The 17,668-nt window shown below is 38.4% G+C and overlaps 1 protein-coding gene across 1 annotated transcript in view; it reads left to right on the top strand.

The window, feature by feature from the left end:
• The first annotated feature begins 2,865 nt into the window (after positions 1-2,865).
• The window catches only part of LOC124390391 (formin-like), an 87,942-nt gene continuing 73,139 nt past the window's right edge, over positions 2,866-17,668 (top strand). The window contains exons 1-2 of the mRNA XM_046856296.1: positions 2,866-2,986; positions 4,153-5,831. Of these exons, the coding sequence (XP_046712252.1) occupies positions 4,409-5,831 (1,423 nt within the window). The 5' untranslated portion in view covers positions 2,866-2,986; positions 4,153-4,408. The remainder of the gene's footprint in view (positions 2,987-4,152; positions 5,832-17,668) is intronic.

Here is a 17,668-nt window from a genome sequence, read left to right as displayed (position 1 = left end):
TTTTCATATTTTATATATTTGTATATAGTTTTCCAGCACTACTGTTCCCTTCCCATTACTTAAACTCTCCAAAGGTAAGTAGAAATGAATTGTTATATTTTATTTATTAAAATATTAATAATCTATCCTAGTTTTCAGCATGTCTGTACAGTGAACCCAAGACATACATTGTATAATTTCTTGTAGAATTAGTTTAAGAAAATTCTATAATGATTTAAGCAGTGTTGGGCAGTAACGCGTTACTGTAACGAAGTTACTTTTGACAGTAACTAATACTGTAACGCATTACTTTTTTAAATAAAGTAACTCCGTTACCGTTAACGTATGGTGTGCTACCCATTACTTTTTTAAATTAATGATTTTGGGCTGAAGTGTAGCCTACAGTCTAACCTGTTTACAGCAGAGACACGTTGTAGGATTGGTGGATGAACCACTGTAAACACGAAGAAGACGCACTGTGGGCGTGTCTCCGTTTATTCAGGTCTGTGCGGCAGTAATGGCGAGTCGAGGCGAGAGCAAGACGAGTTTCTCAAAGTGGAAATATGCTCATTATTTCACTTTAGTTAAGTATAAATACAAAAACTTTTTAGTCAAATGTAAGCTGTGTCTTTCTGGTTCGAAGGTCGTATCTACTGCGATAGCAGCACCTCCAAAAGCTCCATGCCTCTACGACGCTAGAAGCTAACCCGGTGTTCTGTTCTACATTGTTGATAGTTTTCATACTTAAGCTGTGAAAGGAACATTTTTAAGAGCTCAACACAACAGCTTTTATGATGCAGAAGCCACTTTAGTTTTTGATTCTGAATATATTATTCAGCTTGTTTTGTTATTTATTTCAGAAATACTTGTGATATATTCAGTTTGTGCTGGTCTGACTTAAATAAAATAGTGTTTAAAAATGACTTTGTGTTTAAGTCAGTTTTGTGTTTGTATAGACCATAACGCATAAAAGGGCATTAATGAGAACATTAAAGAAGGTTCTTTAAAAAAGTAACTAAAAGTTACTTTTAACAGTAACGCATTACTTTTTGGTGTAAGTAATCAACAAAGTAATTGATTTACTTTTTGAATGAAGTAACGAGTAACTGTAACTAGTTACTATTTTTTAGTAACTAGCACAACACTGGATTTAAGTGATTAATTTCTAATTGTTATTTTAGGTTTAATGTAAATAATGTGTCAGATTTTACATCTTCCCGATCTAAGCATCTGTGTTGTTTTCAAAGGCACTGTAAATTACCTTTCCCAACACTAAACATATTTTAGTAGTTATATTGTAATTGTGTGTCATGGGTACATTAAGATAGAGATAAATTAATTGAAGTTGTGTATTAAAGATACATTGTGAGAGATAGATTAAGTGAGTGTGTGTTACAGGTACATTGACAGTAAGAGGGAAAGAAAAGGGAATTCAGGTTGTGAGCATGTTGGTGTGTGTGAGTTTTGACAGTGACGTGAATATCTGGTAATTTTTTGCAATTACTAAAATTAATGTTAAGGGTCAGTGCAATACATCAATCATTTCCACTACATTCTATACCAGCACTACAGCTGATCAAAATTCTATTTGTATGAGTCAATAAAGAGGTTTTGCTGTCCTCTACTGGTGTAAGACAAAATAGATACATTTGGAGAAGTCTGTTACAATAAAAATATAAATAAGAAATTATTTATAAAACATGTATAAAAATAGACATTGACAAAGCACCTTTACAGAAATCTGTGTAGCTTTAGGTCCAGCGTAGACAGTGGTATGGAAAAAAAACTCCTTGCATTGACACTAATAGAACAAACTAAGAGGAATATTACTCTAAAAGGATAGTATGGTTATAGTCCTAAGAGTACTGGGATGAGCACTGGACATTATACTGATTACAGCAGCAGTTACAGCACTCAAGTTAAATCCTGGGGTCACCAGAGCATACTGGAGAAATATAAGCGCAAAAACTCCAAGCAAAACATTTTTGGGATAGGGCATATTGATAAATAAGATTCCGATTCAGTCATAGGCCAAATCAAATCAGGCAGCAGAGCCTAAGAGATTAACTAAAACGCGAGTTATATATTACAACAGCTATGATGACAACCTGTGACAGAAACCTGCATCTAGTTCTGATATTTCCTGTTCCAGCTTCATATACACCTTAGTCAGGTAATATGACCTGTAAAATACGATCTACCTGGCCTAAATCTGTTTGGGACTGGAAATTCACAAGATATTATGATGTAAATTAAACTACTTTGCTGGTTGAAATAAAGAAGAAGCAAACATTTTTGTAATCTTTGCAGGGTAGAGCCAAAAGCATTAATTACCAATGCTAGTGCGCAGGCTATATTTACCCTGACATGCAGCTTAACTGCTGTGCAATACAAAGTGGACCATGAGCGCTTTAATGAGACAATCATGCATTAATGAACATATTGGATTACAATCAGTATCCAGGTATGGAATTTTCATGGTGCTAAATTTTGTCACTATATACATTACATTAACAATTCCCATTGTTCTGTACACACTGGCAACTAACAATTATATGCAATCACTTGCATGTTTTTAAAGCTTGCTTGAGTCCCACATACTGTATGTATGTTTAAATAAAACATTTAATTATTTATATAAAAATAGTACAAGCCTGTAAATCAATCTGCTTTGATTTACAGGCTTGAGGGTCAATTCATCCCGTGCTTGATTTACCAGTGCAAAAATCCCTTTGTCGTTGCTGTTCCTTTTAATTGTGTTGTTCTGTATGCATGCGGACCTCCTCTTGCTCTTTCTTTGCACCTGAAAATCCGCATCCGCACGATCTATGACACAGCTCGAGGTGGCGCTTGCGCTGCTCTCTATGCGCGCTCTGATTGGACCACGCACCAGTCTCTCAGAGGGCGAGAAGAGATCTGGTACTCCAGAAGACACCGGTAAATGCGGTCTCGGTTAGCGCGAGGAAGAAAAACGAAAGAAAGATAATCGATCATGCCAGAGAAACCGGTAAGCGCGCACCAAACTTTCTTTAGGCCACTTTCACACGCGCGATCACCGCATCGGTGCCAGTGTTATGTAACATGTAGCGCAAAACGTGAGCGCAGCTGAAGCGCGTTTCATTGAGACGCACCGCGCAACTTAATGCCGCATTTGCTCACAGCTGTGATCTGGATTGCGTAAAGTAAGTAGAGTCGGATTGTTATGGAAAGCACACGACTGCATAGTAATAGATTTAAGACTTATTATTATTATTATTATTATTATTATTATTATTATTATTATTATAAGAATCTCTTAAAAGAAAGCAGCAGAGTATTTACCACCAACAATTCTGACAGCACAGAACATCAATAACAGCACTGCCATACAATTCCCTTACAAATATATAATACTGTATAGACATGAGGAAACGTCTATAAAGGTGCCTCACTGAATATATATGAAATAAAGACACTAACCAATACTGACCTATGTACCTATGGGTGAACCTATTCAAAAGTCTATGTACAACCATATAGCTGTTGTTATAAATGTGTTATTGTTTTGATTTTGGAAGCTAAGAACTTATGATTAACCAGTAAAACCTTAAAGATCTTTGAGGAATGAAGAGTGTAAATTCTTATATTCCCAATATTGCACAGTAATCTCTGGTTTACTGCTTTTTTTGTTTGTTTGTTTTATTAATTTGTATGACTTATTTTTCATATACTTTGATTTTTAGTTCAGCCCTGGTACTGGACAACCCTCTGTCCTGCACACATAGCTCTGCTCCAAAACAATAAATAATAGCCCTTGTTGAATTGCAGTGGATGAGTTAGAGTTAAGAAAAATCTTACATCTACTTGAGAGAGTAACCTGGGATCAGAATTAGGAATCTAACGCTGTAAAATACTTACTTAATATATAGGCTGTTCCACTAATTATAACACTGCTTCAATCGTTTGGTGTGTCTGTTTTAATATTATATTTAATATTGCATGTTTAAAGTCATGTTTAAGAAGAATCATTCACAATTGTTCACTGGCTAAAATGATTTTAAAAAGTCAAAGTTAGACTTTTCAGCTTTATTATTTGCTTAAATAATAATAATAATATTAATAATAATAATAATAATAATAATAATAATAATAATAATAATTGCACTCTCACTAATAGCTTTTTGTTCTTAACAGATTTTCAATTGCCAAGGGGATTTTTTTCCCAAGCAATCCACTACCAATGCCAAGTGTCTTGGAGTGGTCATATATTTAAAGTGTGTGATTGATTAAATGGCTCCCATAATGGAGGGCACACACACAGTGCTATGCCTGCACAAACGAATTGAGGAGTTTATTTACATCAGCCCATACTTCCCCACTAGGGGAGTGCGAGGCTTTACACGCAGTGGCCGCACCTCTCATCACTGCCAGCCCCTGTACACCAATCAGCATGACCAGACAGCTGAAGATCCTGCAACATGAAGGAAAAAAAGCTTTAGCTGGGCTTCACTGGCTCTCTGAGGAACATTGCCAGTTGCTTGTAGATCTCCTGTCTCTATGTGGTGACTGTGCATCAAGATTTAAAATGGGCAACCAGGATGGCAAACTGCAAGCTCAAATTGAAGGATATGAAAACCATCTTTTTCAACGTGTTAGCAGCAGCAACCTCCAGCATACCCTTTCTTTGTCCCCAGATCACAAGAGATCAGCTTCTCAGGTTAGGAAGATCAAGAAACTAGGCAGCAAGAAGAGAATGGAATATGCTGAGGAATTCTTGCACACCAAGTTGAAAAAAAAAGTACAGAGCATCAAAACTTTACAAGTGTTGAAAAATCATCTGGGTGAAGACTTGATTCAAGAAACGGAAAACCAAAAGTTACCCGCAACCTCAGAGTCTATCCTTGTACAACATACCTCTGGCTCAGACTCCCATGGCAGTGTCAACAGTGAGCCACTTCTCCCAATGGAAGAAGCCTTTTTGTCATGTCAGGATGCCTGGGACTTTATGGATGACTCACATCTGTTTGAGTCAGAGATAGACCACTGCAATGAGTTCAGTGAGTTTGAGGACCAGTTCAGTCTGAGTTATGGAGCATTTTCCTCTAGTCTCAAAGAAGCGAGGCAGTACTCTAGCCACCAGAAGCAAATGACCAAAGGAAATAATATTGCTTCACATGAAAAAATGGGTTACGATGGGAAATACAATTTGCAGAATGATCCTGGAGGTAAGACTGGAGTAATGTTTTACGGTGACATAAACAATCAAGACATAGATGTTGAAGTGGCAACTAATTCCAAATATGGAGGCAAAGAAAATTCTTCTAATTTCTTTGAACTAGGACTTAATACTGCTAATAATAGCGCTACAATGAGAAACAACACCTGTCACCATATGAGGAAAGAAAAGCTGAACATTCAGAACATTAGACAGGAGAACAATGTGGAGCTAAAGTTTAAAGACAGCTGTTCTGAGGCAGTGACCTTTCCCCTTATAGAATATCAAAATGGATCTTCCAATCTTAGAACTAGGACCAAAAGCCCTATATCTCCTTCTCTTTCTGGGGTTTTTAATGTGTCCTACTCTCCAGCTAATAGCCTCAAAAGTATGTCCCCAATTCTGTCTCCACTGTCATCTAAGCTCTCCAGTCCCCAACTAAACCACCGAATTGTATTACTGCCTGAAGGGGATGGGGGTAAGGATGTGAATCAAGACAGGTGGTTCCATGAAACAGCTGGTTCATGGTTTAAAGCTGGGGATAAACTCAATGATCTTACAGAGTCTATAGACACAAATGGAAACCATAGAGCTATTACTGGATCTGGAAAATCATCTTCAGACTTCAGTGGTAGTGCAACCTCTTCCAAAATCCCAGGTGAGTGTAACATATGGTTTAATTATTTACCCACCGGTGTATAAAAGAGAGGGGGCTCGTCTTGTGCTTTGCAATGGGCTTAACCAGTTTTGATAAATTAAAAGATAACATTCGCTAGGAAATATTTAATATGTTAATTATATTATTTTAACTGTATTACATCAGAAACTTTCATTGTCTTCATTTTCTTTTATTAAATACTGTATTATTATAGGTAGTTCAAGCTGTTCTCTCTTTTCATTGTATATACATAGGTTTGTCATTCATAAAACTCAGTCAGATGGTTTATTAACATGGACAGGTTTCCTCCCGAAACACTGGAGATATTTTTTTCTCTCTTTGTGAACAAACGCCAGTGCATATCTCATGTTGGTTACCAAAATTCTGTCTGTTGTTAGAGGCACTATAGTAAACAGAGCAACAGTTCAATCAGTAAAGCCTGAATAATGAATCTGCTACACAAATGGGCATTATCCTTTTGTTCTGTTTTGTTATATAATATTAAATAAAGATAATGTGTGAAAAACATATGGTCTAATAGGCATAGACAAATTCTGGGATTTAGTAGAGATAGAGGGGAGAGAGTGTATTTCATGCAGTAAAAAAAAAAAACCTTTGTGTTACATGTACACCACTCAAGGGCATTTAGTGTATACCCTAGACCACTAACACTCCTAGGGTATCCTGAGTGAAGATGTAGAACTTTCTTTCAATAATTTAATACTCCAGTAAATTTAGCAGGAAAACAAGGACAAAAATAGAATGTCTTAAACATTGTTGGTTAGAATGCCCTTTACAGTTTGCCCTGACAGAATTACATCCAATGTAAGGCATACAGAAGTGAAGAAAGAAACACTGAACATGAACTGAACATGTCATTAACTTAATGGCAAATAAATATAATTTTTAAAGATTTAAGAATTTGAATCCTAACAATGCTAAATCGTCTATGCTCTCTTGATGGTCTGTAGATTATACTTGCTATCCCCTGTGAATCACAGTGAAACTAAGCAATTATTGCCATGTGTGAGGGTAGATATAGATTTCCTGTGAGTGTGTTACAATGTCCTGTGATGTAGCATGAACAGCATTTCCGAAAGATGGATTAATGTGTCTCAGAAGGAACATGTGTTCGTCTTTACACTTCCTGGTTTCCCCTCCCTGTCTGTTGAATGGGAATTGGCATTTAACCAAACTGGAGTGGGAAATGGAGATAATAATAAAAAAATATATATGGAAATTATTTGAATAAATATAATGCAGATGTGTAGAATATATGCATCCCAGAGTAAAAGCTTATAGCTGCTCTAAAACAGTAGCACAACAATAATCCTGCCTTTGTCCTTTCTAGCATAAACTTAATTTTAGTAATATCTAAATAGTATTATCTAATCAGTCAATGGGTCATATGAGACTGATCATTCCATGGAGAATCAGCTGATATAGGTTTGTTTTTCAGGTCTAACCATCACCAAGAAATGTTGCACTATTCTCAGTGTTCTCAATTCTTTATTTAGTTATCATGAACAACACGAGACAGGGAGCATTTATTTTTCTTTAATAATTTATTTAAATTGATTTATATTTGTATAACACTTTTAACAATGAACATTGTCTCAAAGTATCTTTCACAGATAAAGTGATAATAAAAGAATGTACAAGTTTGTTCATTATAATACGAAGTTTGTCCCTAATGAGCAAGCCTCTGATTACTGTGCTGATGAAAAAAATTTCCTGATGCTGATTCTGAAATGTGAAGTTAGAGATATCGTTCTGCATTCTGCTGGGTATGAGAATTAAGAGATTTACTTAGCTTGTGTTTAAGACTAATATAGGTAACAAAACTTTTTTTTTTTTTTATTGGATAATTTAATGTACAGTATTAACATAGTGCAAAGTATTGCAGTTGTAGTGTTTCCTGTATGTGTGCAACATGCAAATTAAACATGACTGCTCTTGAATTTGTAACAGTGGTTATTATAATAGAAAATACCAGAATCTGGGACTGCTGGTCACAATATTGGATGAGAGGCTTGCTGCAAAACAATAATTAGATTTTACTAATCTGAAACCCTCATGGTTTGGCCTTAGAGCATGTGGTCTGACATAAAACTATTATTCTGAAACACACAAACTAAAGACATAGTGTTTCAAGCCAGTAATCATGTTGTGCTCCATCCAAATAGCTCGGCAGCCAGCTCTTTTGTTTTTTACCACACAAAACCTGCATTTCTATAGGTGGGAGAAAGTTTGACTACTGTGGAGACTTAGAAGTCTAGACTTCTAGCTTCTCCTCTACAGGCATTTGGAAAAATCAGAGGTTAAGAAAGTATTTCATTAATTTATTTCCCATGTGCTTTCTTAATCACTGCTGATATGCCGTAGATCAGCGGTCTCCAACCTTTTTTGCGCCACGGACCGGATTAATGTCAGACAATATTTTCACTGAAGGGCCTTTAAGGTGTGGCGGATAAATACAACAAAATAACATGATGCGACCGGCATAAAAAATAAAATAAAACGGAAATAATGTAAGTTATGTATTCTTTTTGTGCGGCTCCACAGCCCGGGGGTTGGGGACCACTGCCGTAGATGCTTCAGAAAAGCAAGCTTATAATCAGTTTTTTCCATTGTACACAAAATCAAATAGTGTTTCATCATGTGCAATTTCCTACACATGCTATGAGCAAAAGGCTGTGTAAAGTACTGTTTGAGCTAGAAAAATCAGCCCCAGCAAACTACAAGGGAGGAGATAAAGAAAGACATGTGTGGGAGAACAGCATGCAGTTTCAAGGCAAACCAGAGATTTCAGGGAAGTATCAGAGAACAGGCAGACAGCATGACACTAGCGTAATCCATGATCAAAAACAAGTGTAAGACAAAACCGGTAAATCAGACTAGGAAACATGAAACATTGTACGACAAATAAACAGGTTTCAGAACCAAGTGACACAGAAGCCTGATAAGATTTCACATTGAACTATCAGAGGATATATACAGACTAATTAAAGGAAGAAATGAAAACCGGTGAGAAAAGCATTGACAGTGACGTGGGCCAGACACAAATAGCAACAAAGTGCACATACTCAGGCACTGTCGCATAACTATACAAATACACAGAAGTGTGACATAAACTGTCTTGACAATACTATTTTGTGGTTTTTACTTGTGGCTGTTGGGGGTGCTGCTTTTCTTGGTCTCATACATAAATCACTTTAAGCAATCTACTAACAGCTCATTTAATTCAATTGACCCTGGCTGTATGTAAGTATACACAAACAATTTCTAACTACTGAATATGATTACAAAAAAAAGAATTTGCATTTTGTAACTGCAGCAAAAAAAAATAAAAATTGACACCAGATTTAAACATGTGAATACACAAACAGACCATAACTCAACAGAAATCTGCTTTTTAAACATAGGCTGAAACAAGTGGAATTTGTCATGTGAAGAAATGTTTGACAGATGCACATGCAGGTAGGCAGATTTAATTAAAAAAAATAAATAAATAAAAACGTAGCAAATGACCTGTAGAACCCTCAGTAAGACTTGAAAGATTCAAAAGAAACAGATTTGCAGTTTTTGCTCTGTGAAGTACAAGTACATGCTCCTGTGTGTGTACTGCAGAATTCTCCATCTTAGCCACTCTCTCTTATTGTAGCAGTTACCGAAAGACAGAACTTAGTAAGTGACCGTAATAAGATTCAGGTGAGAATTGTTACACGTTCCCCTGTTTGTTTGGTTTGACCCTGTTTATTCTGTTTGACATTTCAGTGTATCTTTTGCAATGCATAAAAGTTGGAGAGATCTTTTTATATGCCACTGTGTGGACATGAATAATTGTTCACGGGTGTGCAGTTTTATTGTGCCCTGACATGATAGTTAATGTATAAATCAATAATACAAACACAAACAATTGTTTAAAAATTCTAGTGGTTCAAAATGTTTTTGGTGGACAGTGCAGCCTGAGTGAAAATTTATTTTGAAAAACATGCTGATAGAAATCCACAGAGGATCTTTCATTTAGCAGATTCAAGTATGATGTGTTATAATGGAGGCAAAGATTATTAGTTAGTGGCCAATGCTTTTAACTAATTTTTGAGTCATTTCCAAGATGTAGGACATTTTTGATTAAATGGAAGTATGGGAGGGTGGGTCACTGTAATGAACATAACTGACATCCCAAACCTGTTGGTGGCAGGTAGATTTGCTTGGAAACATAGTGATGTTTATTTAGTAGCCTAAATCCAAACATCATGAGCAAAGAATCAAAATTCTAATTAGAATCTAAATTAGAACTTGGTGATTTAGATTGCACACATTCTATGTGTGCATATTAGGGGGTTTCTTGACAGCACACTGTGCCCTCGCTTTGAAGTTCTAATTTAACTGGAATTACAGGCACAGCACAAAGGATTACACTTCAACACCATTAGAGTATTCGGAGAGTAAAAAAAAGGATAATGTTTTGCTACATTGCACTTGACCTATTTAGATATGCTTGTGAGAAACAGAGGTTAGAACAGCACTGAAGCTGTTTGTTCTGAAGAATAGGGAAAAGGAGAAATAATGTCTACTTTAATGTTATGAAACTTTCAACCTTTCCAATGTTGTATGAACAATATTGCAAAACACAGCTGGTCTAGAAAGAGTGTTGTCAACCGAATTGCGGTTTTCACTGTGAATGGTACTGACAGTGGAAAGAGCTTTTATTTACACCATTAGTATACAGAGAAGTTCAATATCCAGTATTCACATTTTTTCAGACTCTAAGTCAGCTGAGATTTTACTTCAGCTACGTTACACATGTCTGCCCTGTTTAGATCATGGGAGTTCTTATTCTCATCCTGAACTTAATACGATGAGCCTAAAATCAGTGAACATGGAGATTGGATATTATAAATTAATCTGAAAAGCTATCAGCTTCTAACAACCTCTTTCTCATGATAAACTATAATACAAGTACTGTTCCAATAGCACCACACATTGACAAAATGAATGAACGAACTTATGTACACAGTATTTGTGTGTATACATATGCAGGTCTGCACACACTTTATGTAAGAAATAAAACCTGTACTCGGCAGCATGATGGTCTCATGTTTTATAGCGCAAAAAAAGTATGCCCTGATCTCTTGGAATTTTATATATCAGGTTATAGAAGAGCAAATGGTTCAGAGAAAGAAATACCAGTAGTAGGCGACGACCAGTTTTGACCGAATCAGGTCTCTTTATTGTATATTTCCTTTTCTCACACACACACACACACACACACACACACACACACACACACACACACACACGTGTACACGGCCTCACCCTCCATTCACAAAATGGCCACAGAGGACATCATAAAATTATATGGTCTTTATTAAATTCGGATAGAATTAGGTTAATGCAATGTCAGATGAACAATAATACATGACATAGTGTATTACATGGTCATCATTTAGTTTTACATGTATCAAGCCGAAATGAAGAAATTGTGTGTAAAAATCAAATTTAACCATTTAACCAAATTTAATGATTCAATAGTCCATAGAACTGTCTTTAGCAGCAAATAGAGGTTTTTGTGTTCTGTATGACTATCAGTCTCTCACATAATGGAAAATAAATTCTTTCAGGGTTTTATGGCCATTTTGTTCTAGATTTGCTGGTGAGCTGGGTATTATTGTCCTGTTGCATGACCCAATTTCAGATAAGCTTTAGCTGTCAGACAGATGACTTTCAATTGACTCTAGAATACTTTGGTATACAAAGTTCACTCAATGTCTCAAGATTCCCAGGCCCGGTGGCTGAAAAACAAGCCCAAATCATCACCCCTTTTTACCACTTTACAGTTGGTATGAAGTATTTGTGCTGATATATTGCTTTTGATTTGTTCCAAATGTGGTGCTGCACATTGTGTCCAAATATCGCCAGTTTAGCCTCTGGTTTGCTTGTTAGGATTGAACATTTATAGATAATTTAATAGGGATATATTTAGAGATTTAAAATGTATACTTAATCTACTTACTTCTGTAAAGCTGCTTTGTGACAATGTCAATAGTTAAAAGTGAAAGTCAAGTTTTAAGTTTCAAGTTTATTTCTATAGCAGGTTTTACCATGTATATTGTTTTAAAGCAGCTTTACAGAATTTAAGAATTAAAGAAAACGATGTGTATTTATCCCTGATGAGCTGAAAACTGAATTGACCATGAATAGAAAAGCAGTGATAACAGACAAAATCCAAAATTTGAGAAACAAACAGGACTGTGATATCACAAAGAGAAAACAGAAAAAAAGTGGACTTTCTATTTTAAGAAAACAATCAAAGATAGGGTAATGTGATGCATTAGAAATTAATTAAAGGGCATGCCGATAAGCGTTCTATTTATAATAGTATTTAATTTATTAAAACATTCGACATAAAATAAAGAAATGCACAACATTCAGAATAAACATATTACCTTTACAGCAACTGCATTAATTACTAATCACACACTTAGTATTAGTAGCTGTTTATTCTGTATAGTCTCTGTAGAACAGGAGGAATGTATTTGATTTCTCCTGTAGTTCCTGTGCAGTGTTTGTATTTTATGGTCGATTTGTTAAGTAGATGGAGGCTTTTTGAGGACAAGTCTAATTTAGGGCATGCTATCCAGACAGAAAGCATTGCACACACACAACAGGATGACATGCCCCTGGAGCTAACACACACAGCAATGAAAATAGAGTGAGGTAGTACACTTGTGTGTGCTCTTTAATAACATGCATATAATGCATAGAGTTAATTATTCATGACAAGGTCTGTTTTGTGATTATATAATAGCCTGTACAGCTTGCTCTTATGCTCTTATAAGGACTATTTCCTTTCATTTGGGCAAAAAATGTTTTAGCTATTACATATAAAATATGATCGTTCAAGGATAAAATGCACTTTACTATATGGGTAAAATACAAACAAATAAGTAATATATTAATACTTAAATACATGATTCATAATGATGAATATATGCATTCATCCTGTGTTTATCTCAATAGAACTTTTGTATCAAAGTTATGTTTCATAATGTCTGTGAAAATGTTAATAATAATAATGTGTTAAGGTTTGGTTTGGACTTGTGAGTTCAGGAAAACATGAAATCCTTAAAAAAAATATTAAAACAGAAATTAATCTAATTATTATAACAGGTTGTCACTTATTTGTAGTTCTAGCCAGTGGGAGTTGCTTAGCCAGTTAATAAAGAAGAGAATTCTTGTGCAAATTTTTCTTTATCTCTGGATCCACTGTAACAACCCCTAAAAGAAGCAGCCAATAAGACAAGTGTAGTATTATTTGATATGAGGCATATCATTTAATGTATGTACAGTATATTTAACAGACTGCAAAATAAAGTACAAGTGTATGAATGCTATATAACAGCCTTGTGTCCTTTGTTTCAACATTCCCATTAATCAACCCTCGACTCACTTATCAAACCCTGTTTGAATACATTAGTAATTGTAGAAATTTCAACTTGTGCAGCACAGGGTGCACTACAACTGTGAAATCCAGTATTGTGATTTTTGGAATTTGAAAAAAAGGCCTCCAAAGTCACTGCTGATGTTTGAATCTTTGTCTAGACATTTACAGTTCATATTTATGGCATTTGGCAGAGGCTTTTATCCAGAGTGACTTAGTTTTCTCGGGTATACGGCTGAGCAATTGAGAGTTAAGGGCCTTGCTTAAAAGTATTGATGTAGTTATTTAGTTTGTTAATATTGGGTACTTGTTTTTCATATGCAAATCAAATTTGCAAAAGCATTTTAATAGAATTGTGGATATGGATGTAAATGTGATTGAAAGATGCCATTTTTTCATCCCCAAGGTGGCACTATTACACACTCATTAAAAAACTGACCAGTGGGTGTGTTTGTGGCGCACAGTTTAATGTACTAGTTCACTAAAAATTATACCAAACTATGCCAGAATATAACATACAGTTGAGAGTGTTAATATTCTAGAAGGCTAGATGTCAAGTCAAGTTTATTTTTATAGCCTCTTTACAGTGAACATTGTCTCTAAGCAGCTTTACAGAATTTAACAGTGAGGGTGAACGATGTGTATTTATCCCTGATAAGCAAGCAATGGTGACTGTAGCAAGGACAAACTCATTCAGATGTTATGAGGAAAATACCTTGAGAGGAACCAAACTCAAAAGGGAAACCCATCCTCATTTGTGTGATTATAGAGTGAGAACTAAAATGAGCATTGGAATGTAATGTAAACACTAAAATGTAAGATTATGAGTAATGTCCTTTCTACAGTCTTATACAGCCATTTGAGATTATGGAACCAGGAGCTACTGAACAACTCATAAAATAGCTCAACATTTGTGATCATCATAGATCTAACACCAGCTTCTCCATGCCACTCAACGGTGTCCAATGTCGAAACTCCACATGAAGTGGACTTCAAATGGAGCTGGTACGTCTCTAGATGGTTTGGGATTTTTGCGGGCTCGGCATCTACTTTTTTAAAGGTCCATAATCTTCATGAGGTGGGACGTGATTGGAGCTGGTGCAACCTCATCACGTCATCACGTCACTACGTCACTATTGACACAAAAACACTAAAACTTGTAAATAAAAGACCAGATGAGTTGTCCATAGCAAAAGTTGCTACATACACCCCTGACTTGATATACAGGAAAATAAATTTTCATGAAAATTAGAAAACAGAGTGTCAGTAATAACCAAACGCAAGGCTGTGACTTACCCATGGGGTAGCACACTACTCACACTAAAATGGTGCTCTCACATGCGTGCATCAGAAACACTAGGAATAAGTGCCCACACCACAGTGTTCCAACTCACAAGAAGTGCTCCGTTTAACCAGGTGCCTATAACCAGGTGCCTAGTCTAGACCTCAAAACAGTCAGCCTGAGGAACAGAAAGAGTTTAGTCTTTTAATAAAAATAAAGAAAACAATCTAGATAAACCTAAACAAAAATGTCCAGTATCTGTGCAGTGTGTTTTGAACGCAAAATAAAACAGCCGACACAGAATAATTTATTTTAAAAGATGCATAAGAAAACAAAAAGCAAGGAAAAGAAGCTTTAGTTATGCAAACAAAACCCGGAATAACTCACTAGACAGAAACAACTCAATAATTAAAGCCTAAACTTCCAAAGGTGGCATCGTTGACAGTATTGTGCAGTTTGTACAGGCCGCACTGACAGAAACAAACTACACAAACAGCCTAAACAAAAACCGTAAATAAACAAAAGAAGCAAAAACAGCAGCTTGACCTGAAGTTGACTGTCCAGATCCGGACAATGCTGAAACAAAGAAAATAGTATTACCACTGGAAATCAGCTGATTAAGAATAAAAGAAGAAACAATATCCTGACCTACATACCTACACACAGAAAACAGAACAATTTGCCTTCAAAGATAAACAGCTGTCAGGAACGCGAGAGGAAGGACCCAAATGCAGGATGCAGAAAATAGCAAAAGGCAGTCTTTAATTTTAGGGAAAAAAAACATAGACAATACAAACAGTCAGAGAACAAATGTTCAACTCTTGAAAGAGCATGGAAAAAACCAAAGAGCAGAAAAAGGTGAAAAAAAATAACCAACAAACGTCCAAAAAACTGCGGGCAAAAAACAGGAAAAGGTAGAGATTCAAAGAGAAAGCAAAAATAATCCACAGGGGAAAAAAAGGCAAGATAGTCCCAAAAAGCATAACAAAAGGCCAAAAAACAATCTGGCAAGGAATAACAGGAGCCGGCGTCTATTTATACCCATCAAAGATGGCCGCCGCGTCGCGCCGGTGCCGCACCGGAAGCAGAAGTTGGGCTACCGGAAGTAGAATTACCGGAAGTGCGCGCGTCGTCGGCTGACAGTACCCCCCTCCCCAAGGCGGCTCCAGACGACCCTCCAGGCTGCTCAGGATGGTCCCGGTGAAACTGAGAAATGAGGTCACGGTCCAGAACATGCCGCGCAGGAACCCAGGAGCGCTCCTCCAGGCCATAGCCCTCCCAGTCCACCAGATATTGGAAGCCCCTACCCCGACGGCGTGAGCGGAGCAAACGACGCACCGTATAAGCGGGACCCCCGTCGATGACCCGGGCGGGTGGTGGGGGCCCGGCGGAGGGCACCAAGGAACAGGCCCGGACAGGTCGGAGTCGAGAAACGTGGAACGTAGGATGGATCCGAAGGGCCCTGGGCAGTCTGAGGCGCACAGCAACCGGGTTAATGACCTTGGAGATGGGGAACGGTCCCAGAAACCGTGGGGCGAGCTTACGACACACGGCCTTGAGAGGAAGGTCCCGAGTGGAAAGCCACGCCTTCTGACCAACCTGGTAAGGGTTTGCAGGACGGCGTCTCCGGTTGGCCCAACGAGCATAGCTTTGGGAAGCTCTAAGAAGTGCCGTGCGGGCCCTCCTCCAACTGAGTCGACAGCGCCGAAACTGAGCCAATGCGGATGGGACAGAAGCCTCAGCCTCCTGGGTAGAGAATAGAGGGGGTTGATAACCATAAACCGTCTGAAAGGGAGACAATCCAGTGGCAGCAGTAGGCAAAGAATTATGGGCATACTCAACCCACAACAGCTTGGAGGACCATGAGGAGGCATCTTGGGCGCAGAGGACACGGAGTCCGGTCTCTAGCTCTTGATTGAGCCTCTCAGTCTGGCCATTGGTTTGCGGGTGGAACCCAGAGGAGAGGCTGATCGAGACCCATAGAAGGCGAAAAAATTCCTTCCAAAACCCAGCAGTGAATTGAGGACCCCGGTCAGAGAGGATGTTGCGAGGAAGACCGTGCAGACGGAAAACGTGCAGGAGAAGGAGCGCAGCCGTCTCCTTAGCAGAAGGCAGTTTGGCCAGGGGAATGAAATGAACCATCTTCGAGAATCGGTCCACCACGGTAAGAATGACAGTGCTGCCGGCAGACGGCGGGAGCCCGGTAACAAAATCCGCAATGTGAGACCAGGGGCGTTTAGGCACAGGAAGTGGACGTAGCAATCCCACCGAACGGCCCTTCGGATTCTTGTGTTGCGTGCAGGTGGGACAGGTGGCAACAAATTCACGGACATCTTTTCGGACCGTGGGCCACCAGAACCGCTGTTGGAGGACGGACAGAGTTCGAGGAAACCCGGGATGGAGGACTTGGGACTGCAGCTGCTCGGGAACAAAGAGTCTGTCAGTAGGGCAACCCTCGGGAGCTGGCTGGTCTATAGTGGCAAGTTTAACCCTAGCCTCGAGGTCAAGGTCCAGGGCACGTACGGTAACTGAAGGAGGAAGTATGGGTGTGAAGGTGGGATCTTCTTCCTCCACAGGGGAGTGTAACCTGGAAAGAGCGTCAGGCTTCCCATTCTTAGATCCTGGGCGGTAGGAAAGAGAGAAATTGAACCTGCCGAAAAAAAGTCCCCAGCGAGCCTGGCGAGGATTGAGGCGCTTGGCGGTGCGTAGATACTCCAGGTTGCGGTGATCAGTCCAGACCAAGAAAGGGGTCTCGGCCCCCTCTAACCAGTGACGCCATTCTTCCAGGGCAAGCTTGACAGCCAGGAGCTCCCGCTCACCAATGGGGTAATTGCGTTCAGCTTGGTTAAGACGGCGGGAGAAGAAGGCACAAGGGTGCAACTTATTATCAGAAGCACCCCTCTGAGACAGTACAGCGCCTACCCCTAGGTCAGAGGCATCGACTTCCACGATGAACTGGCGAGAGGGATCGGGAAAAACCAGGACTGGGGCAGAGGTGAAGAGGTCTTTGAGTCTGATGAACGCTCGCTCCGCTTCAGGAGACCATGAAAAGGACTGGCGGGAGGAGGTCAGTTGGTGAAGAGGGGCGGCAACCGAGCTGTAGCCTCT

Source organism: Silurus meridionalis, chromosome 8 (assembly GCF_014805685.1).
Source record: "Silurus meridionalis isolate SWU-2019-XX chromosome 8, ASM1480568v1, whole genome shotgun sequence".
In the NCBI taxonomy this organism is placed as follows: Eukaryota; Metazoa; Chordata; class Actinopteri; order Siluriformes; family Siluridae; genus Silurus; species Silurus meridionalis.
The sequence above is the reverse complement of the archived record's forward strand: the minus strand, read 5'-3'. Positions and strand labels throughout refer to the sequence as shown.